The sequence below is a fragment of the Lineus longissimus genome, chromosome 1 (genome assembly GCF_910592395.1).
Source record: "Lineus longissimus chromosome 1, tnLinLong1.2, whole genome shotgun sequence".
NCBI classification, from domain to species: domain Eukaryota; kingdom Metazoa; phylum Nemertea; class Pilidiophora; order Heteronemertea; family Lineidae; genus Lineus; species Lineus longissimus.
In genome coordinates this window covers 5,675,356-5,699,327 of record NC_088308.1, presented here as the reverse complement: position 1 = coordinate 5,699,327, position 23,972 = coordinate 5,675,356, and the positions used below count along the sequence as shown (strand labels likewise).

Genomic DNA, 23,972 nt, shown 5'->3' with positions numbered 1-23,972 from the left:
CATTACTAAAGTAGAATGTTTAAAAGACTACTAAACTTTTCATGCGGCGTTCTGTTTTGTTTGTTGACATAAACTTCATGGACACCTGCCAAAATATTCCTGTCCCTTTAAAACCCGATGGTCAGTGCGGAATTGATAAATGTCAACAAACCACATGGATTTTTGTGCTTGTGTTGTGTTTTTTATTGAAACCACATTCAACATATGTGGTATTTCCAGCGAACGAATAGCAGTGGTTCATCTACAGGTATCTTTTTACCGAGTCATTCAGACTACAGAGCGCTGCTTTTGAGTAGTTTCGGTATTTTTAGTACACAGTTCGTTTTCGACCCTCCACGCGCTGTCGGGACACAGTTCCCAAAACCCCTGAATATCCATGGCAGTCTCACCGCAGATTAAAATGGCTTACATCGTCACCCTATACGGTGGTACCCCATGGGGATTTAGGATTCACGGAGGGATAGATTCTAATGAACCAATTCGGATTTCTAAGGTAGGATCCCAATTTGATGCCCTTCATTTTGATACCTTTTTTACAACTTTACACCCTGTAGTTTTCTCGTTTGAGCTTGTTGAATGTGAGCCTATTTTATCTTATGTATGTAGCCTATGATTAACATTATCATATCAGGATAATGATATACATGTACAATGTATAGAATTATTTGTCAAATTATGATACCGGTATAGTTTATATCACTTATATCTCTTGAATTTTACTACATGATATTCATAACTGGATTAATTATAATTTTGCAATACCTTGTGTCTTCCTCAGGCATTGTCAGATGCTACTGCCCTTGGCCTTGGACAAGACACTTTTCTCTTTCACTTTCAATTGATACCTTTTCTCTTTCACTTTCAATTCATGATGTAACTATCATATTGCTGCTAATTACAACTGATGTTTTGTGATTGCTATGCATGGTTGACTTGAACTGGCTAAACACTTTTGTGGTCATAACCACATTTTGATTACCCTATTTAGAAATTGATTGGGTTAATCATCCACTCTAATCCGTGGTCCCCCAATAATTACAAATCTAGGGGCCTATGGAGTAATAGATTATGAGTAATTGAAAATCATGATTTTTTAATTCCATTAATATGAGGTGTTTCATTATCAAATGGTTTGTGGTTGACCAATCTTGGACAATGGGGCTGGGGGGGGGGGGGGTAAATTATCTACCAAAAACTTTTTAAAATATGATTTCCCTCTTCCAAAGGTTTAGTTCCCATGACTCAAATTGGTCAATTTGCCCTCTAATAATGTAGACCTATACCTTTTAAATTCCGTGATATTTGACAGTCCCCATTGACTGCTACGCTATGTCACCTATGTCACACCTGAGTACCTATGGTAAATTACACCCATAGTTATGGTATTCTAAGGCCAAGTATGCAAGTGCCTTTAGATTATTTTTGTCATGAATGAATTTGGCATACACATGACAATCTCTTTCATCAATATAATCAAGTAGGTCAAATAAATATTTTTAGGTCTTTTGAACAGTGTCCCATGTTCCCCAGAAATAGCCTGAATTAAAAAAAAAAACTATTTCTCATGACCTATGCTAACAGTCTATAAGTTTTTTGCCTACAACTGTGAAAATCAATGATAATGATAAACAATTTATTAGTGATTTTCAGGTAAAATTGAATGATCAGTAAAATAGGAAAAGTATAATTGGTAGTGTAAATCATCTAAATGTTTTTAAATACAGTGGAACCTCCCTTAGCAGACACCTCTCTATTAGGACAACCTCTCCATTAAGGACACTAGTTTTGGTCCCAAATAGGTTGTTTCCATTCAACTTGACCTCACTCATCAGGACACCTCTCTATTAAGGACAGAACTTGTCAGTCCCGAGGGTGTCCTTAATAAAGAGGTTCTACTGTACATGAATAATATTGCCTGTCACCCTAGGATGATGTAGTCTAGATAGAATATGTGCCTCTGCTATCAGAACCCTACAAGTATGCTACATTTAAGATCACCAATAAGACAATAAAAATCCTTGTTGATTATATCAAGAATTATTATTGTTGTCAACACTATTTAATGTATAAAAACCTGTCTTGAATAAGCATATTCCACTCCAGGTCCAAATCAATAACCTTGTAGTTGAAATCAATTGGGTTGCACTTTTATTTCAGGGAAAATATCCTTCAGTGATTGATCCATTTCACTTTCTGCAGGTTTTTATGTTTGCATAAACTTGGATAACATTTGCTCACTATTTTTTTGTGGTTCAAGTTGTCATAAACTCACAAGATTTTGTTCACAAATAATGGAACAATTTTTCTGGTAATCTTTGTACTTCGTGTAAACAATATTTGTTTGTTATTCGAGGACAATGTCTATCTGATATTTCTATGGTTTGTACCATGTCTGGTGCACCCCATAGGAGGGGGTGATGTATAGACTGTATGGTCATTCTAAATCAGTGACAACTTTCCCCAGTTCTACATTGTTTGTCAACCAAATGTGCTGCAGAGAGAGGAGCATGTGGATGACCCAGAATTAATAGGGGGACTCAAATCTAATGAGGAAGCACACATTTGCAAAGGTCTCCAGATATTAAATATTCTGTGCAGATTATGAAACCGTTTGATGAGCATCATTAATCAGATATGTGCTAGCTTTCTGAACCATTTCTGGGTTAAATATCGGTGTTTATTGGTTAATTAACCTTATTTATCTTGTCCGCTTTGTGGTGTAGGGCAAATTATGTTATCTATATTTGATTGCAGCAAAAACTCTTGCGAAGTCCTGGCTTAAACTATGAATGATGAAATGATGCATTTTGTCCATTACATTAGTACTTTACCAACCCAAGAGGATGTGGTTGTCTCACCAAAATTTAGTGGTCAAAACGAGGCTAATGCATAATTCATTATAAAAATGAAACATTGTAACCAATGTATTTCAGAATATTCCTCAAAACCAGTCGGTGCACCAAGATGAATATTAAAGGTGCATTGAGAGAGATGAAATTTCTTCCTATTTACAAATCAGGTTTATCTCTCATCATGAATCTCGTGTAAAATTTCGTTATCTTTAGTTTGGTCACCTTTTTATGTTATCACTGCTAAGTGCTAACTTAGATGTTGGAAACTTGATCCCGTCTTCTCCAAGGTGTTTCAGCAGCCAGTAGATGAATCATTGGGGACCATCCATACATGATATTGAGTATATCCAGTAGGTGTTCCAATTTGTGAAATAATTCGAAGATGGCTTGCTCCAGCTTCCTCTTGCACGTCTAACAAAAAGAGAAAGAGGATGCAGTGTTGTGACAAAATTAGTCCATCGCCAACTGGTATTCATAAAACAGCAGTTGTGCACTGCCCGCGTCTCCAACTTTCGTCCTTTCTGTGTATTACATCATCAGTTTTCTCGCTCTCCTCTGTAAACAGCAGGTGTAAAGTGACAGTCCTGAAGTCATTGGTTAGCTTCTGCAATGAACCTGGGGCCTAATTTTGATCCAAGTCCTGAGCCCAAGAGTTTCCTTTGGACGACCCCTTACAAGTTACCTTGACTAATGCAAAGATGTTGGCATCAAATCTCGTGGACATGCTTGCTGCAAGTAACTTGAGATTCTTCTATAAAGCTCCAATGAACATGTGAAGAGTTCAATATGAATCTGGCCTATTAGTCACCTTGCATCTAACTTGGTATTATATGTAGCCATGGCAGTTTCCAAACTGAGTGAAATTAAACGGATAAATTCTGATCACAATTCGTCATCATTCGTGGATTATCTGTCCTTTTGTGCCACTCCTTTTACTGGTCTTCCCTATCAATTTTAGTGCTCTCTTCATGTTGTGCTTGAAATTAATGAGCAAAATTGACCCAACTGGTTGAAGTTACTACTTCATTTCACCATCCAATTGGCCCTATCATACGAGAATTATCTTAGATGCCGTCAGCATCTGGTCATTTGGTCATTTGATCTCAACATTCCAAAAAGTCCCTTATTGATTGTCATTCTGCGACATACAACCAAAATGAAGGATTGCGTGTGTTTCCCATGTTTTCGACCGAGGATCCTCAGAAACTACAGAAGTGAGGTTATATTCTACCTCAAGATTCGCAAGAGTAAGGCATTGGAGTCAGTGGAACCCATCATCATTGGCATCGAATTCACTGTAAGTAATAGAAGGTCTAGGATGTATCCATTCTTTCTGACATGAATGTCTAGATAAACCCTCGATCTTCTCCATATTTGTCAACCCAGTACTAGTCTATACTGCAGCAACTATCATGAACGAATTTCACAACCTTTGGTTCAAATCAAAGCAGTAAAAGCAATTTTTAGGAAGGGTCACCTTGACATACATCCTCCTGGATTGCCAAGTTGAGGTCATTATCATCAATACAAAGACCATACATACTTGTTATCATGTATTGCATCTCGTGGTGCAAAGTTCATGTATCAATAATTCTGTTCTGTACCTTTCAAGTGTGATTCTTTCTCTGTAAAAAATAACAGTGTTACACTGAAGGACCAACCTTGTTAACAATAATTTGTAAAAAAAACACCCAATGTACGTAATTCACTACTGACTTCAAATGAATGATTGTCGTTCATATCTCTAAGTGTCTTTCAATTGACATTCCATTCTATGATTTCCTGTGTTGAAGGGCCCAGATCTGCATGAAACAGCAATTCGTAGATGTTGTATTTTATGGTTTTGATATCGAATTGTCTGAAGGATTGGAACGAGACCGTACATGAGTGAATAAAGTGTGAAACAGAAAAGGAATTTTAGTTTTTATTCCTGAAATTTTGAAGGGCAAGTTTTATAAAGATAAGCAAAAAAGGTCAGGGTTAGCGCCCTTTTGTGATATAGAATACAAATGAATGTCAGCTTCTCTCAAAAAGGCAAGGGGCAGGGTGCTGCACCCATCTATTTTCATCAAGAAGAAAGGTTAGTTCGTCCTAAGGAGAATGCGCCATGGAAAATATTGTACCTTATTTGCACACCTGCTCAAGTTAAACATTGTCAAGTCAAATACTAGAAAAGCCTTTCAAAAAGTAACATGAACAACTTTCTAACTTTACCTCTCAAGTGTTCTTTGGGCATATTTGCTATAGGAATATCGCGGTTATATATATTATAGTGATAGTATACCATAAAATTTGTGGTAAGAATGTTTGTTCTGGAGAGAAGGTAAATTATATTCTGTTGACTTTGAATTGTTGTGCCCTATCATATATACATAATGTGGAGGCAAACACTTCAGTGGTAAATACCTGAAATAGTTGTCTTGTCCTTCATGCAGGAGACATTCATGAAAAATGTATCAGTTTATCCCAATGGTATGGTTATCTTTATGGCCTTGTCACTAAGTGATGTAGTTTTTGAATAAATCGATTGCTACATTCAAAAATATGCCACTAGCATATTAACATTAACATATCTGTATCGGTAACGAGCTCCCACAAAACGTCAAATGATTTGTTGTTTCGAACTTAGTCAGTGACAAGGAGTCAAGTGATTTATCCAAGTGTGTATGCGTCTAATCGCCTCCTTGATAGCATCAATCAACCAGTTGCATCTCTTTTCACTATTCCTTAACTTGTTTCACTTCTTTTGAAGAAGTCCGTAGGATCCACGTACTCCTGAATCCATCTGAGAAAAATACAAATTGTTAACGCCAAAATATTTATGCATCTGCTGCTATCAGTTAACAGATTTTCCCGCTACGTGAATGAACTATTTTCCAATTCAGGTATTGATCGATTCTGAGAGAAACATCCTAATGATAAAGCAATGTTAAGTTTACATTTCGCAGCAGGATGCTGAAAAAGTTACCAATCAAACTCGACGGGATTTTAGTCAGAAGTTTTCCAAAGAAAGAAAGTGGCTTCCCGAATCGGAGAATCTACTGCAAAGTGGGCAATGCTGCTCTTGCCTGCAACCATTAGATAGTGTGTTTAGGCAAAAGAAAGTGGCTTCCCATGTAAAAGGACCTACTCTGATGTGGTTGTGGCTGCTGTTATTCCCTGCAACCATTGGTGAGTGTGTTTGGGCAGAAGAAAGTGACTTCCTAATTCAGAGAATTTGTAAAGATCTTTGCAACACTGTAAGTTGTGAAGAGCTGTGATCTGGAATCTGTCTAATGGTATTACACTGCTTCCTAACAGCTTTGATAAGAGCTGTGTTAGCTATCTTCTTGAGGAGCATGTACATGTAGATACTTAGAATGTTGTGATGATACAACCAGTGTGCATGTATGTTACGTGATAAAAAAGTATCCTCAACTTGTCTGAGAATGTTTCCATGGAGCAGTTCCTATCTGTCTATTGAGCAACCATCCTCCCCATGAAGAAATTGGTCTGCTTATGAATTGGCTGCATTCTTTGCACATCAGGTATCAGAGAACGTATGGTGCAATCAACCGTCTCGACAAATTTTGCATTGTTTCTTCAGTTCTTGGATGTTGTGGTGATGCCAGTGCCAGTGACAGCAGCTCATGGTTAGCAAAGAAGTTGTCTGATCTCAGTTATAAAGCTGTACATTGTAACCGATGAACTGCTCTGCATTATAAATCAGAGAAACAGATCTCTATGTAGGGGCTTTGTTCAACAACTTTGAGTGATTGTCCTAACAATGTCCAACACTTTTGCAGATGACGTTGGAGAATGGAAACTACTCTGGAAAAGTGGATGGCATAGAATGTACATTGCCGAAAATTTGTGTAGTTGCTTACCAATGTACAGTTGTATTATCCTTCTTCGAATAGTCTCAAAGGCTAGCTTTACATGTACAATCTTCCAGGTACAAATGATTTCTTTACAACTTGCTTCTTCTTTGACTTACATGTTGGTTATCTACCTGCAGAAATGTTAGATTTATGGTGTTTGCTTACAAAGTGAAGGTGGTCGGTGTAGGGCTAGAATGCCCATAGCCACTGATTGAGCTGGTGTCAATTGATATTCTCCAACGCACCTTCTGCGCTGGTGGGAAGTCTATCAATTGATGACAATACTGAAACCAAACAGAATCGACTGATCTGTCGATTTGAAAGCTTTGCCAGTCAATTCAGTGGCTAGCGATTGGAACGTATCATCAGGTGGTTCTTCAAACTTTGAATTTGATGTTTCAAAAGCAGATGGCATCTTTTGAACAACCGTCTGTTGGACTCTCTTTCCTCTGACAGCGGAAACCTAGGTTATGCTCCAAGAATATAGCAAAAAGTCTAAAAAAACTGTTACCTGGTGTGTTTATGTATAGTATTTGGTCTAGGTAGACTTGGAGGTCGGTGAATGTTTAGGTTATTGATTACAAGGTACAGTGGTACCTCCCTTAGTGGACACCTCTCTATTAAGGACAACCTCTCTAAAAGGACACTAGTTTTGGTCCAAAATTGATTGTTTCCATTCCATTTCACCTCTCTATTAAGAACATCACTTGTCAGTCTCAAGGGTGTCCTTAATAGAGAGGTTCTACTGTACTTTTTGACTTGGTTACCAATTTCCGCTCTTCTGACAGTGCTCTAGCACTTGCAGTAGGCCTGTTTGTCAGCTCTCATTGATGATCCCCCCTTACCCAGGTCAATTATATGCAAAATATCCTCCGCCTCAATAATCAGAAAAGAGTTTCCTTTCTTTTCATTTGCAGTTTCAGCAGCCATCTGTTAGTTTCAGATAAAGTTGTTTTCATCAGGTTTGCTTCTAATTCGAGAAAGAATGATGACCTTGAGCCTTATTGTTTGGGATGCGCTTTCTATAAATATATCACCCCAAGTGGTAACTGCTTGTTTTTGTGGGCTAATCGTCCAGTAGAATAGTAGATACAAGCACGTTCACCTATTTTCAGTCAATCATACATACCGGTAAGCTACTTTTGCATTCTTTGATTGGAAAGTGCCCTCTGTTCTGTTATATCTACACATACTCAAGGTGGAGAACCGAGTTTCCCATGGCCACAAAACAATAAATACTTCATCTCTTGGTTGATGAATCAATTGAGATACCATTAGGAGTCTTACTTTAGGTCCATCTGGACCATTTCCGTTTTCTTTACCCTTATGGTCCCAGAATTGGGTCTTGTGGACTAAACTTTACACCAGCAGGGGGGATCCTCACACATGATTTTGTTATATTGGTTTAGTTGACATTACAGTGTATGTTGGAGTCCTTTGGTTGGCTGACATGTAATAGTCTTCTTCAAGGGACCAATGCCAATGTTCTCGATCTCATTGGGTCTTCTTGCAAATCGTTCATTGGTTTTGGCAAGTGACATCTGTGAAACAACTGATGAAGGAAAATCGTTCCTGATGGCCAAGCAATAACCTTCATGTGGAATGAGGCAAAACTTATTCGGATTCTACCTGTGGCTTTGGTAAGATGAGTTGATCTTGATTCTTGTAAGAAAATGTAAAGGATTTCCGGTAGTTTATATTGATGGTTTATCATTGAGAAGTTTTGTGAATGGTTTCTGTGCTAGAATGCTTAGATGAGGCATTCTGTTACTTTATAGTTTGCTAAGGCTAATTCTAGACTACAAGCTAATAATGAATACATTGCTAAAGACCTATTTGCTTATATTGTATCTTCTGTGAAGAACCAATGATATATTGGTCACCCCCCATAAGGGCATTAACCAATATCACAATTGTCACTACCAGTTATTTGCATGGGTGGTTACTTAGCTGCCTGCCACTGAGAATGAATTTTGTGGCAATCTGCAAAGGAAGATGCGTTTGGAGAACCTGTGATGATCTCATACTCAACAGCAACATGTTGCCGACTTAGAGCAACATCTATTATTTCCGGCAAAACTTCGAGATGCGAACAGTGCAGTAAGTCAGATGCACAGATTTCTACAAAAAAAACATGGCTGTTCATCAGAGAAAAACTAGAAATGTCTTATCCCGAAGCATAAATCCCTGCAACTGCTGGCATTATATTTGCTTAGGGATGAGCATGCCTCCCATTCCTTTCTTGATACTCATTCAGGCTGGTAATGCACGCTAACCCATGCATGAAGTTATGATATGATAAACAGTCTGCCTTCATAACTCTTCGGTAAGGTTACCGATACCTCAAGGAGTGGGTTGGCCAGATTCTCATATTGAGTGCAAGATTCGTCTGGAATGGTTCTTTAAAAAGTTTATGCAGTCGATAGTATGCCTTCATTGCCCAAGAAGTCCACGTCATCAACTTCTTGTATAGACTGATGTGTATTGGTGATGGAGGTTTTCCTCTGAGAGTGAATGCTGTCAAAGAAGATACATGTAATTGCTTATTCTTCTAAGATAGATGTGTTGATCTTTCCTTGAATGTTGTTGGGCATTGCCATTCATCATTATTGGTAGAGGGTAATTTATTTATCACCTCGGTGGTTCAACTGGTACACCTTCATCAAATGGAGAATCTTTAGAGAATGCATGTTTAATTTCCCAGAACAACCATGGAAATGACATTCTGTGCTACATCTACCTACATCTACCTACTTCTTAGGACGACTTGGGGTGCACATTATGACTATGGATCCTCAGCTTTGATTCTGTTGACAAGAGGGAGACCAACACCATCACATGTGACAGATAGATGAGTGATTGTCTAGTGACACATTCCAGTTGGCTAACATATGATCAACCGCATTTTACGAGTGAAGCAGTGAGGACAACATATTTGAAACTCAGTCGAATGTCTTTATAGACTTTCAGAATTCTCCAATCCTGTTTATTTTGCACAGGTTAATGGCCCTACTTGGGCCATTCCCCTTAGCATGACTTCCATTCAGGTTGGCTTAGCTCCAAAAACCTGTTTATCGAAGCCACGTTGATCTTTTTTCAGGCGTGATTTGGTAAATTGGCTTAAATAATTCTAATCAAATAACACTGCCAAACGTCAAGTAGTTTGGTTGTATAGGCCTATGACTTTCCCCGACAGGCAACATGGTCATGGAATGTGTAACTATTCATCAAGGTGTTGTGCGAAATAATTACCAATGATATCGCTTTTCACTAACTGCTTAGCCATTCTTACAATATCTGTGTTCGGTGTTTGATTGAAATCTCAGTTAAATGCTGGTATCTTGACTTTTCTGCCTGAATGTTGGTGATATGCGGTGGTTAAATAAACTGTTATTTTGCAATTACAGTGGTAGTCTCTGAGCTCAGCATCACCGGGGTACCGGGATGCAGATAATGAAGTTGTTTCCTCAGTTACTCCTAGATGGCTCTGTCGTGTCTCTCAACTAACTCAAAGATACCAACAGGTAGTTTTTTCTTGTTTTACCTGTGTACATTAAATTACAGTGGGACCTCCCTTAGCAGACACCTCTCTATTAAGGACAACCTCTCTATCAAAGACACTGGTTTTGGTCCCAAAATGGTTGTTTCCATTCAATTTGACCTCTCTAATTGGGACACCTTTATATTAAGGACAGCAATTGTCAGTCCTGACTGGTGTCCTCAGTAGAGAGGTTCCACTGTGTAGGGATCACCCATACCACCTGGCTTGTTTACATGTTCGAAATCTGTCATTGATTTCCGTGGAATGTCGAAGACCATTCTAACCTCTCAACATGTTAAAAGCGAAGAACCCTAGATATCGCTATTCTGAAGGCAATCTCAGTTACAGTTGGAGATTGAAATATCCGTCTAAAAGGACACACCGTTTGTAGAAGTTTGATTGCACTCTGATTATCAAAATTGAGTTGTAAAGGCCTTTTATTGAGCCTCAAAATTTCGTTTCTGTTCATCAAATTTTGAATCTGGTGCTCTGTTGGTGTTCTAATGGTATGGTATTCTTGTAGAGGATTTCAATTAGTAGCTTGGATGTTTCTTTGTTGCTCAGTTTGAATTGTTATACACTATGTATTCCTCTAACGAAAACGTGGTCATCTCAATGTGAATAATGTTTGAACTATCATTCCTACATTGTTAGCTCTGGTGAGTGTAACCCTTCTTGGTAGCAACAGGGCCATGTGCTCATGACCTGATATGTGAGGATTCCTGCCTGGATGGCTGCATCACTTCTTGAATCTAGCAGGTCTGTTGGCCTTCACAGTTCAGTTTAATTCTTTTTTGATAGATGGCAATAGCACTATTAGCAGAGCCTTAATTTACCCAACAGCAGATGTGCTCATATGTTCCAAAGTGGTTGGTCTGACACTGGTCCAGGCCAGTCATCTTCAATTCGACTTTGGCAACCTTTTTGAGAATTTCTGATTCCTGGTCTGGTAGCGTACCCATTGCGGTTCCTTCAGTAACAGGGAATGAAAAATCCACAATTTCAAAACAATCATTGAATACAAATTGTACTAAAGAGGTATCACATAATTGCTATGCTCCAGTTTGGAATATGGTTTAGTCCCCAGGTAAGTAGCATTCTATCTATCTCGATATGCCTAGCATGATGTATGTCAATTTCATAGGCAATTCACACTCCCCTCTATTGTCAAAACTACTAATGAGCCAACTCGGTGTCTGTGTATGATCTATAAACAGAGATCATATACATACACACTGCGAATCTAATATGGCTGCTCGGTGCTAGTACTACTGAACACACGAGAATAACAACTATAACAGGTAAGGAAAAGCATTTCATAAACTTTTGCAGCAATCAAGAAATCTTCTTTTTGTGACTCTCCGAGGATTTTTTTGACGTGTCGACAAAACTGACGATATCATGTTATGGGACGATCCGTTTCTATTTATATCCTCTGGAGATGGTTCACTCTGCTGTGGTTCATTGGAGCACGGTGCACCTGGGCTCTGTCAGTGGCTATGCAGAGTTGGGTTTGGGCTCCAGGGATCAGAAAATTTTGATCAGAAATCGATAGCAGTAAAAGAGATTTCATTTCTCAAGTGATCTTGGTTTAATATATTTTTTCAGAATATTTTCATGAAATATCTACTAATTGACTGATATGATTTTATTCACCACATTTCCGTGCAGTCACGCTAGCGTCCGTAAATCAATATTCATCAAATCAACACACCATGTCAGGAACGGTTAGTTTCAATTAACGGTCAATACAGAACTGTCATCATCGCCAATGCTAACGGGTCACACGAACTGCCGGAAAGCATATTATTGAAAATTCTCAATGTCAGTGAACGCTTAAATCAGTTCATTTATCCAGCTTAAAAAAGCAATTGATCCAGCTTAAAAAAGCAATTGATAAGTGCAAAATGGTCAAACCTTTCGTCAGCATAACTCTCTGTCGACTATTTCGTGTTTTTTGTCCTTTGTCTTTCGCCTTGGCTGAGTATAACAGCCAAAATAGTTTGCCCAGCAGGTCATCTCTAGCCGAGAAAAGAATCGTTTGTTCTTTTAGCAATTAGCCTCATGTTGGGAAGATTCCCACCGGCAAAGTTTTCTTTTCTCTGAAAGTAGTTGAGATAGCAGATGATGAGGTAAAAGTGTGTGCTAACACGAACCTTTTACATGATCAAGCTTTAGAGCAAGGAAAGTGAAATTGTGACTATTCTACAGTTCAATATCGGGCACATATATACTTTAATACTGAAGTGCTCAAATAGTGTCAGGACAGGTAAGTGAGAAATATGGACATTCGTTTGCTTTCGTTGTTTTGTCATTAGCCAGGCAACACCCTCTTCTTGTACATATTCCTCTTATTCTTCATGATGCTGTACGCTATGCAGTAATCTGGAATGCCAAAGCTTGTCTGCTGTCAAAGCAAGCATCAACCTACATTTGGATCCTCTGCATATCAAAGTACATAGTGTTAATTGAATGAGACTGTAAAAATTGTGCTCGGTATTCAGATTAGTTTGTTGAAGTGGTTCCAAATTTTTTACACAAATCACCCAATAACGTTTTTATGCAAAATCATTGAAACTTCAACATGTGTTTCTTTCATTCCTATGAGATAATAGTTTTGATAACATTTATTAATTACTGTCTCCTTAAGTGTCATAACTAAGCTTCTACCAATAGATATTGCAGCGCAAAATGATTCATGATCATAAACGAATTGGTCGATTAAGTCCTCGTTTTGCGTACACAAATTAATCGTGCTTAGCAAGTTTACAGCATTCTATATGTTCATGTTAGTAAATATTGCTATACTGTATGACAAGTTATGGAAAAATTACTGTAATTTAGTCATTTTGGTATAGAAAGAGTGCATACATGTTGACTCTCCTTAAGTATTACGCATCAGTTTATATGTAGCGGCCTAGGATGCTGGCACAGTTTGGGGATAAATGGGGTGGGTTGTATTTTTGGGCAGATGCAATTCTGAAATTCAGCTGGAACTTTCTTAATTTCCCTTATTTGGCAATGAAAGAAATCTGGAAGATCTGTTCTGGTATCATAGGTCAACTGGATGAACGAACCTGTGCTACGTGCTAGATGACTCCACTGATGACATCTTGCTTTAATTATTCATCCTAATGAAATATGGGAGGCTACTTATCAGTGTCATCTTCTAAGAAGGTAAGCTGATTTGCAAAATACATGTATGTACTGAATCTTACTCAATCTCAGCAGGTACTGTGAATAACAGCTCATCTACCTTGTCCTTCACATGGCTGAGGATGAATCCCAATAGACTATTTACTAGGGGGGAAAGAGGGAACCCGTCCTAACAACCATGATACCCAATCTGTCCATTCCAAGGCAAAATACACTAATGTGATCTATTATTGAGTTCGATATTTCCTCGCAACATGTAGGCCCGAGGTGCGTCTACATCCTAACTACCCAAGTGGATGACATGCCAGTACCTGACTCTCAAGGGTCCTTCCGGTGGTGAAATCTCTTCATTCAAGGCCAAACATGATCTACTGTTGACTTGATAAAATCTCCTCCAGTCATGTACAATTTTTTCTTTGGCGTCTGTTAGCAAACGGACAAGTATTTATGTGATGTCTTGCCAAATATATTAGTTAATAAATGGCTGTACCCAATTACTTTCTTTGGGATGGTGTAAAATGTGCCTCAATGCTCGCACTTGTTCAAGGCTAACTGATCAAAATGTTACTTTTGTTTCGTTTTTGACTTTAAAGTTTCAAGTTGTCGCTTATATCGGAATGAAGTGTTCTCTGGTTGAAGGATATCAACTTTCACAAGTGGTTTAATCTAAATTTACTCAAGATTTCTAGAAGATCATGTTTCTGTGTAAAGCAAACATAGTACTTGATGACACAGGTGACATATCGAAGTCATATTAACAGAATATTTGCCACACTGATAGTGATAACAAGCAAGTTTCAAGTTGATGATTTCAAGTCAGAATAAAGAAGACACTTATGCATGCTATTAAGAATGGCGACATGGTTCAACACTTCTTGTTTTAGAAGTTTGTAATACCAGTTATCTTTTGATTTTGTTGTGTTGTTTATTTGTTGAAAGCGACTCCGAAGTAATGCAGAATACCCGTCCCGAAACATTGGAAACACAAAGAAATTTAAAAAAAGATCTTTCAGGATTATTAGCAACTTTCGAATACATGTAGGTAGGTATAAGTACCGTACTGGCTTTCACTGAATTTAGTAAGACCAGCTGGAATTGTAAAAATTGTCGCCATTATTCCTCCATTTGCGTTATCTCCTGACAATTTCTTCTGAAACAAAAATGATGATAATATTCATCATCAATGCACTGACTTCACTGTCAGAGACATTCCATTCCTGTTTGTTTTACACTCATCGAAATCATCGTTGTGTACCTTCACTCTCTTCTGTGATAGTGTTCCCTGTGAAACCTTTGTCAATACTGTCCCTGTCTAACTTTCTGAAGTGGTTGTAAAAAGTTGTTCAAAAGTTCTTTTGTAGTTCTCTATAGTTCTTCAGTCGAAAATTGCGATGTCATCTCAGACTGAAAAATGAGTTGGAAAATCGCAGTATTCTCCTGCGCGAGTTGATCCTAGTTGTGAGTCAGACATTCTAACCCAGATCTGCTGAGAATTCTGCTTGATTAATCCCCCTTGAGTGTGATATATGTCACACAAAAACCTAAATTTCCGACCTCCCAACACTGTCATTAAATCATAAAATAAAGTCTCATTTGCTGTGGTGATTTGCTCCATAGATTGTATGGATGGCGTACTCTAAGAGTCACAATTTACAAGTCTTTGTTGAACTTTAAAAAACCCACTTTGCCAAATCTCCTTCAGAGAACAAGATGAACATGGCTTATGCTAGCTACCCTTCAAATTATCCTCTCCCCTTCCTTGTGGGACTGGATGTAAGGTCCTACCCCTTCCTTGTGCGACCGAACATGATATCCTCCCCTTGTAGATTCTAGGTATGTGATGTTACAAAGCCCTGGGAGTAGGATGCATTGTAGTCTAATTATCATAAACTGCAAGATACACCTCTGTATCATGCATTATCTTCCTTCTGTGAGTTATCATACAGGATAAAATGTAATATCTTACTTTATCTTATGCATAGAGTTTAAGTTCATGCATACACCGCTGATATATATGCTTGGAAAGCTTGCTTGGCTCAGCTCCTATCTTGTCTTCCTTTAATTCCCCCAACTCCTCTCCCCTGGATTGATACCACTACCTGTTGTGTTTCTTGGCCAGGTTTCCCCTTGCACTACCAAGACACAGTTAACCACCTATTCTTAAGACCAAGTAAGCAGTCCTGTGATGTTGATGGAACAAAGTGATGTTAAAGAACCAAGCAATGGAGATGACTCTTCCAGTTGCTTTAACAAGTGTGACCAAGTACTTGGCCAACCAACAAATGCAGATTTATTTTGTATTTCAAAGATGTCTCTGGACAGTCCTGTAAACTACTAATGGTAATCATGAAGAATGTGTCCACTGCAATAGCAGCTATAACTGATCTAAATGAGATAGAGGATTATCCATCGATTATTTAGAGATGGTATAAAAACTTTCTAAGATCAAAATTGCTATCCCTGGAGGGCAATCTGAATGTACATCTACTATCCTTGTGTATCAACTACTGTAAGTACAGTATGCGTATACTTCAAGTTTAAATCTATCTCTTTGAAAGCCGAAGTTTATCTGCAGAGCTCACTAAAATAGGTTAGCCTTGATGGCTACCACCAAACAGGTGGGAGGAGCACCTATCAGTTTCATCAAGCTGGCATTGGTTGTTCTATGCGTTGAAGGTGTATTTTCTGTGGTGGCGAACTGGTTGAGTTGTTCGACTCTGAATCCTATGGTCGTTGGTTCCTACCCCAATCTGGTCGCCGCGCATGGCAGTTGTATCTACTGTATGAGGAGGTGCTTGTAACCTAGGGTACCTCTCTTGTTGCCTACTAAAGTGACATGTGTTGTAAAGTGCTTTAACGACAGATTTTGTTCTGTACAAAAGCAGCCACCACTACTACTGTGCATGATCCCAGTAAAAAGAAGCTTCCAAGATCTTGGATCAAGGGTTGTCAATCCCAAACAGGGATTGTCTATCCAAGCGATCTTGTTGTCAATGTACTTCCGAAGCAAAACTCATCCAGAATATTCATGCATGAAGTTTATAGATTGTTATGCCACTTGAAACAATAGTTGACATTCCCATGAGTCTGAAAGTTTATCCTGTATTGACAATACCATCTGCTTTGGTTATGTTATAGTGACAGGGTGTATCGATTGGGCCGGGCTGTTGAATTGTTACCTCTAGTGGATTTGTGGTTGAAGATGAGCTGATTGGTACACTGTAGCAGTCTCAAGGTGAACTTGAGGTATCCTTGGCCTTAACTGACCCTATCCAGTTCAAAGAGCTATCTTTGAAGCTAGTTTCTTTGCTACCCATTCCTTAGGGCTTGGATGTATCAGCAAGTTGGTATCAGCAATGGTTTTTGCAGTTTTTATCATTTCCTCCGGCATAACTTTTGGCCGCAAGTGAAACCTTAAGACTGCAACATGGAATTAGTACTGTCCTTGTGTTTTGAAAAGTGTTTGTTCTTCATCTTATACCATCATTGGCTGAAGATATTTCTATTTCATCTACCACATCATTCCTTGAAAAAAACTCGCTCTTCCTTGGTGTTTTGATGAGTGGATTGGTGAATCCCACTTTTTACATGCATTCTTTTCATAGCATTCGAGCAACTTGTAGTAAGATTCCAACTCTGAATATGTGAACGATGCTTGATATTGTGCTGGGTAGCCTATGCTATTGCTAGCCTACAGGTTTCTGGATGGATATCAACTTTAGTATTTGGGAAGAACTGTACATTTTGTTAAGGGAATGTGTATTGATATATAGGATGATAAGGCCACCCTATGGTGAAATAAGGCCAAGGGCATGCTTAAAGCAGTAATCTTGTTCCTTTCATACTTGAAGATGGCTTACCTGCTGAAGGAAAGGTTTCTATGATTTGAGTAGTTTCTGCCAATCTCACCAGGCTTTGTAAAGCACCGACAAACTCTTTGCTTGACATCATGGCAGCTCTGCAGCCAATGAAAAATCTGCTAATTTGTTGACAGATTGGCCTGGCAATTGCACCAGTGAGTTTCTTTGAGCAGTTGTCTTAACCCTGCACTTCTGTTAAAAGTTGACAACAAAAAACCTGATGTTTTAAAATTGCTGCCAGGTTTTGTTCATCAGTTCTTCAATGGGGCAAGTGGGTGACATAGGAGCTTAGAGTAGCTACTTTTAACAAATCTCTGTTACAACTCCATGATAGCAATACAAAGAAATAAAACCGGTTCCTTATAGTGCATTTACCAATTACTATCACAGTGTTTTTCTTTGTCTCTTGTGTCCAATAAAGTGAACCAGCATCTGGTAACTGTTGACACCAATAATGGATTTCTACTACTTAATGTATTTTGAAGCAGCAGGGACCCTTGTTCCATTGCTGTTGAGCATTCTGACGACATTGAGAGTCCTTCATGTCAGACTCATATGATGGAAGAACAAAAGGAAATCTTGTTGAGGAATCTGTAGATCTCTAGTGTATTCCAGGTCAGCTTGTCCTTGGGGGAAGTTCAGAAGGAGGAAATATAAGATTAAATTTCTATAAGAGAATTTTATCTCATGAAATTGTGTGGTTTTGATGACAGGTTAGTAACAGTCACAACATTCATCTTTCCGTGAATGGTATTTGGCATTCTCATGCCATAATGTGTATCCATGGTTTTTGCCAAGGATTGCCTCTATTTTGAACTTATGTATCATCAGGCAGTAATTTTGGTTTGGCAACTAGCCTAGTGTAGGAACCATGCAACCATACAGGTTGTTTGTTACTGCTGCGTTCAAGTGGGCGTGTTACTGTTCCTGAAAGTATTCTTAGCTTGTAAGGTAACTTATGGCTTCAGATTGCTCCGGCTTATCAACAGTTCTAAAATATCTTTAACCTTTTAATGACCAGTGCGTGGGCAGCAAGATTTTGCCAATATGCTCAATGGTTTTATTGTGAAGTTGTGTTGGGAGGTCAGTGGCTTGGAGTGATTGGCTCTTAATCAGGATCGAGTCCTTCTTGTCAGATCTGGTTTCATCTTTATTTTCTTGAGCAAGACCCTTCTCACCCTAATTTGTTTTGTCTTTCAAATGAGACGTAAAACTGAAGTTCCTTGAACCTAATGCCTTTGTCACCGAGGGCACGCAAAAGACCCCTCCAAGTGAGAAACAAGAGTAGCTTGCGATAGAATCTACCTCTGGCTGAAGACTAAGTCACAAGGCCAATAAACCCAACAGTGGCTACTCATCTTCCCTCGGAGGAGGAATACTCCCTGGAGAATATCACCCCACGTGGAGAATGCTAAAGAAGAAGAATTTAGCGAGAACTTTGATTTGAATTCTGGAGCAGTGTGCCACCATGCAACTATTCCAGCATCCCAAGTGTGTATTTAAGCTACATTCATTTAGTCATTCATTTCATTTCCATTTATTGCAAAGTTATTCATTAGAGAAAATCCATTTTGAAACTATCTGTCTGGTTTATGCAGGCCATGCAGTTGTACCCTAGGGATGTCTGGAGCTGCTTAAATTGTGACAGTCTCAAAAACCATCAGTAAGCTATAAAGCTACACTTCATCTAGATTACTGCAATATCTTGGTGAGTAAAAATTTGATTTGGGGTTTCATACCTAACTTACTTAGTCCTCTTCATCCCTGCTGCTGGGGCATAAGGTCTTTTGGGGTTTCATGGCTCTAGTAAAATAGTTCAGAATGTAGACTAGACATCAGTGGCCAAAAGTATTGGTCGATTTTGTTTGGAAGTCTTCATAAAGTGCACAATGTTATCTTGTCAAAAATGTCTAAAACAACAATCGATATCACTGGCGGCATTCTGTTTTTAACTTTGCATTTCAACCACACAACACTTGAAATAATGCCAAATCAGGATATTCAAATTCTGCGCACAGTGCAATCCTACATCTCGCCCTGGTCATGTTCTACATAGAGAGGATCATGCAAGGCCATGCATCGAGTACTATATTCAGATTGATGACCAGGAGATAAGGGAACCAGAAGTCATCAACTTTAGCATCTGAAGCCATAAATCTAAAATATTCTCTTCAGTAGCTGCTGGTGTCCTTTGAGAAAAACTCGTGCTACCATTTCCAGTGTTCGTTACTGAGGTCTTCGCCGTGGGATGGATCAATGAACTTAGGATGGGTTGGTTACATGTTCCAGTCACTGTCAGGTTGTTTTGTTTGCCCTCGCCGCATCAGGGATTGATTGGGATGGTTCTGATCAATGAGATGTTTAGCTGTGAACGGAGGCGGTGTGTCTTCATTGATCTCACCAGCAATGGAGACAGTTTGTTTCAGTCATATAGCCTTAATAGAGAGGTGCCCCGAAGGGAGGTTCCTCCATACTGCCGATGGCACAACTGCTGTCACTTTCATAGACATGTTTGCATTGAGCAGCCTTGTTATTCCTTCCCATCCACTCGGAGCCAAGCATCTCTATTTTCATCTGACAGCAACGATTGGAGAGCTGAGATGAATGGAGTTGATCAGTTGTGTTCACATTGAGAAGGGGCTTCAAGATAATTTGACGAGACTGATTCAATTTACTCCATGAGCATTATTCAGAGGAGGAAATGAGATTGCGGTTCTTTGCAGCGGTTGAGTAATGTTTGCTGGCTCAGTCTCTTCATCATCAACATCATCATCAGCACCGTCATTGTCATCAAAGCACTGAAGGATCTTTGCTGCGGTAGCCAAAGAAATACTGTACTTTAGTTCAGACGTACCAGTTTTAAACGAACTGAACTTACCTGCCACCAAAAATAAATATTTGTCTATGAAAAAGTTTCATTCCTCAGGCACAATGTTCGACAGTGAAATGGGTGATGACATAGTAAAGTACTTAATCGATGGGTGTCAAAGATGTTGACATTTGTTGGTGCACTTCTTGGGTTACAAAAACAGGGACTGTGATCTAACTTAAAAAGTGTGCAAATTTCAACTCTAATGCATCATTAAAGTCAAGAGAAAATATGTTTGAATTGACTTAGGGAAAAGGTGTAAGAGTGAGAGATACATTGGATGAATGTGCAGATGATATGAAAATCAAAGCAGTTGCCGCACACTATTTTGATTGATATCCTTGGTGAGTAAGTTGTTTGATGGTATGGTTGTGTGTTGGCAAAGCAGTAAGGAGCCGACTGAAAGCATAAGTTGGTACCCCAAGCTACAGAATAGATATGACCTTAATATCGGGTCACTTGAAAGTGAAATATCAGATTTTCATAAAAATTTATGATGAATTTGTTGTTCAAGGTACAAACCAGTGTGCAGTAATGACCGGAAATAACAGATGGCTTTATGCCTGGAGCGTGTAAGAATAATGACTGAAATTTACCACGGCAGATTTGACCCAGGTTTGCCCAGCGAGGTGCACACCAATGTCAGGCAAATCTCGATTATTTCTTAATAATTCCAGGCCTACATATACTCCATCATAGTACTGCTATTGACATATCAGTATTTTCTGCGTAAAATGTGTAGATCTTTCTAGAAAACTAACATGATATCATTCCGAAGCTTATATTTTTTCCTGTGTGGCTGTTTAAAAGGCCACATCAGATTATCGCTTGTACATGTGTATTAATAGTACATTTATTTACCCGACGTAAACATTTTAATAGGTACGTATTATGTAAATCACTTTTGACAATACATTAGTGGGGAGTTGGACAATCTGTGGTGATATATGTTGGATTATTATAACATTAATGCATTGTTGTACTTGAAAGTATCGATTTCCGAAGTTTGACCTCAGGAGGTCTCAAATGACCTGATGACAAAATTCGAAAGGCGTGAATTCTCATTGTTAGATTCTATTGGATTACTTGCATGACCTTTCATGAGGGGTCAGGGAGGTCAATAATCCATTTAAGGTCAGTGTCTAATGTGTGATACCTTTCTTTTGATTTTGGTATCAAAAAGTCATCGGCTGACAGTGTGTGCTGTTAATCTCTGGGAGCTAAATTTCGGGAAAATAGATATGTTAAATATGGTCTTGTTGAGTATGGTGACTGCATAGATTATGATTGCTAATTATGAGGTGGTTTTGGTGACCCAGTGAAAAGACAAAAGTCTGTGTGAATTCATTCAGTATTAAACCGATAATAACTTCAAATGAATGAAACAGTTCCCATGCACCATTTCCAATTAGGTATTCAACTCTCATTTGAGCTACATGCAATTAGCTCCACTCAAAGAGTGAACAATTAAATATTGAAGTATCATTTTGATGATAAGCAGTTGTTTGATGAAGTGGATAGTGCATACAACTACTTCTAGTACTTTGAAAACTCTACGTTTAGTAATGGTTGTCACTTAGTTTTGCCAAATGGGACGAGAGGATCCAAATCTGTTTTGATTTTCACCAAGTTTATCAATAGTTCAGATTTTTACCAAAGAAAATCTCTTAATTACAATCTGTTTGTCTACGGATGTGAGTTCCCATCTGTTTTTGTTCACACAATGATAAAAAAACACTCTTTCGATTTGGGTAAAATTTTCAGATTCTTATCGACCTACCCTTCAGGTAGATTTGAGAAATTCACTTTGAATCATTGAAGTAAACGAATCCCCTGCCTCTGACGTCCATCTCAGATCCCGCTGAGCCAACACCTTTCCATTTCCCAATAATTCAATGAATTTGCACCGGTTTGTCTATTTCAGCAGGTAGGCCTGTCAGTTTCTTCTCCTATGGCATTTAACTTTCTGAATATTCACGGTTATTCCTGGCTTCGACAGCTGATTCTGTTCTTCCGCCGTTGAAATCTTTGCCAATATTCTCATAACAGACGAGGATAGAATCGAACCATCTGTACAATAAACATTCTATTTGTACCTTTAAACATCGATCAGTTAGTGGGTAGTGTTTCCTTCGAAGGGCAGCCATTGTGGTTCCGCTCTCTTTCGGCGTATATTTGTACGCGTAACTTTCGTTATGGATCATCGTTGGGACCCGTTGGACGTTCCTGACAAGATCACGTACATGACCATCCCTGGTGTCTCCCGACAGAGGAAAGTCCGCTTCGTCCTTCCTGTAAGTGTAAATTTCCCATTCGTTTGTAGCTAATTAGGTTACTTCTTAATGAGGTCACTCCTTAACGAGTTCAAATAGGTTCTAATTGACTAGACTGATTGCTCTTTTTATTAACATGCTGTGAAGGTCGAAAAAGGCAAGGAAAGTTCTTGAATCTAGAGTTCAGGAAGTTGCTTCTGCTGCGATTTCCATTTTCAAGTGGGAATTGAGGCTGTAGCATAGAGTAACTTTGTTAACAGTTGTCTGCAAGCGTTTCTGATCATTGAATGAATTCTTTGAGTTCAAGATATCCTCGCAGTGAAAGTTAGCGGAAGTGGTGAAATTTGATTTATTTATTGTTGAAATATTGATCAGGAGAGTACTGGATAGGTAGTACTTAGCGGACACCTCTCTATTGAGGACACTAGTTTTGGCCATAATTGGTTGTATCCATTCAATTAGACCTCTCTAATCAGGACACATCTCCATTAAGGACAGTAGATTATAACCTTCATTGAGTATAAGGGGGGATATTCAGCAACATCTGTTGTATCACAGAGGTGTCCTGGTACAGCAGGTACTTAAAAAGATCACATGCTTTTACTGGAATTGTCATACATATAAACATAATTTGTGACTTGTCATGCCACCATCTGCATCCAGGGCTCCCATGATGTATAAAAACATTAGAGCAGCACTTGGATGGATCTGCGCATGATTATTTTGCATAACATCAAAGGCAATGACGTCCAGATGGAATAATATATTGGTGTTGTTGTGAATGATATATATTTGGTACAGGTTCTAATGGATACATGCTTTCAATGCATTTGGAGATAAATCGTATCAGTGATGAGGACTCCCCTTGTAGTTGTAGGTCAGTTCTTGTGACGATTTGGTCAGTTCCTCTTGGATTTCTTGCCAGGAATTCCTTGCATCTGTGTTGTAAGGAGTTTTCTCAGTGTTTGGAAATGTGATTGCGTTGCTCTTTGCATTAGGGAGTTCATGTTGCTTCTTATGCTGCAGAAAATCACTGGCTTTACTGCATCAGGCAATGATGTTTAGGATATAACTCTATTAAGTTGTCTGGTGCGACTAGTTTTAGAGAGGAAGTTATGAAATATAGCTTCCTACAACTTAATGAAATATATATCGGCCTGCATCTTCTTTCATTGGTGGAGGATGATTATGTAGGTTGGATCCTGTCTGATCTAAACATCTGGCTTTACCTGTGCAGGTGTATGTAGAATCATACTTATTGAATCTGTATTGTACATTCCTCCACACTGCCTGAGGAATCCCCCCATCGCTTTTCGTGGATATCTTCTCTTTTTTCACGTCACTTTTTCGAACTGTTGGGTGAGTTTTTATGTTGTTATATGAATGGAGCTTACGATGCTATGTGAAGTGATCCCTATCTGTTTCGTCAGTGGTACCTCATAGTAATTTAACCACTTTACAGGTTGGAATCCTGCACAGTTTCTAGAATGTGTCATCATCGGATACTTTAACCCTGAATCTCAGAAAGTAATTAAAAACTGATATCAGATTTGTCTTTCTC

The 23,972-nt window shown here is 38.7% G+C and overlaps 1 protein-coding gene across 34 annotated transcripts in view; it reads left to right on the top strand.

The window, feature by feature from the left end:
- The first annotated feature begins 209 nt into the window (after positions 1 to 209).
- Positions 210 to 23,972, top strand: part of LOC135486484 (serine/arginine repetitive matrix protein 2-like) — a 99,250-nt gene continuing 75,487 nt past the window's right edge. For 14 of the 34 annotated variants that reach the window (XM_064769460.1, XM_064769491.1, XM_064769325.1 and 11 more), the window contains exon 1: positions 210 to 493. In XM_064769460.1, the coding sequence (XP_064625530.1) occupies positions 377 to 493 (117 nt within the window). In that variant the 5' untranslated portion in view covers positions 210 to 376. Of the gene's footprint in view, positions 494 to 11,471; positions 11,555 to 13,326; positions 13,431 to 22,250; positions 22,433 to 23,187; positions 23,289 to 23,622; positions 23,771 to 23,972 lie in introns of those variants that run through there. The other 20 variants (XM_064769516.1, XM_064769506.1, XM_064769481.1 and 17 more) reach the window with 10 other exon arrangements.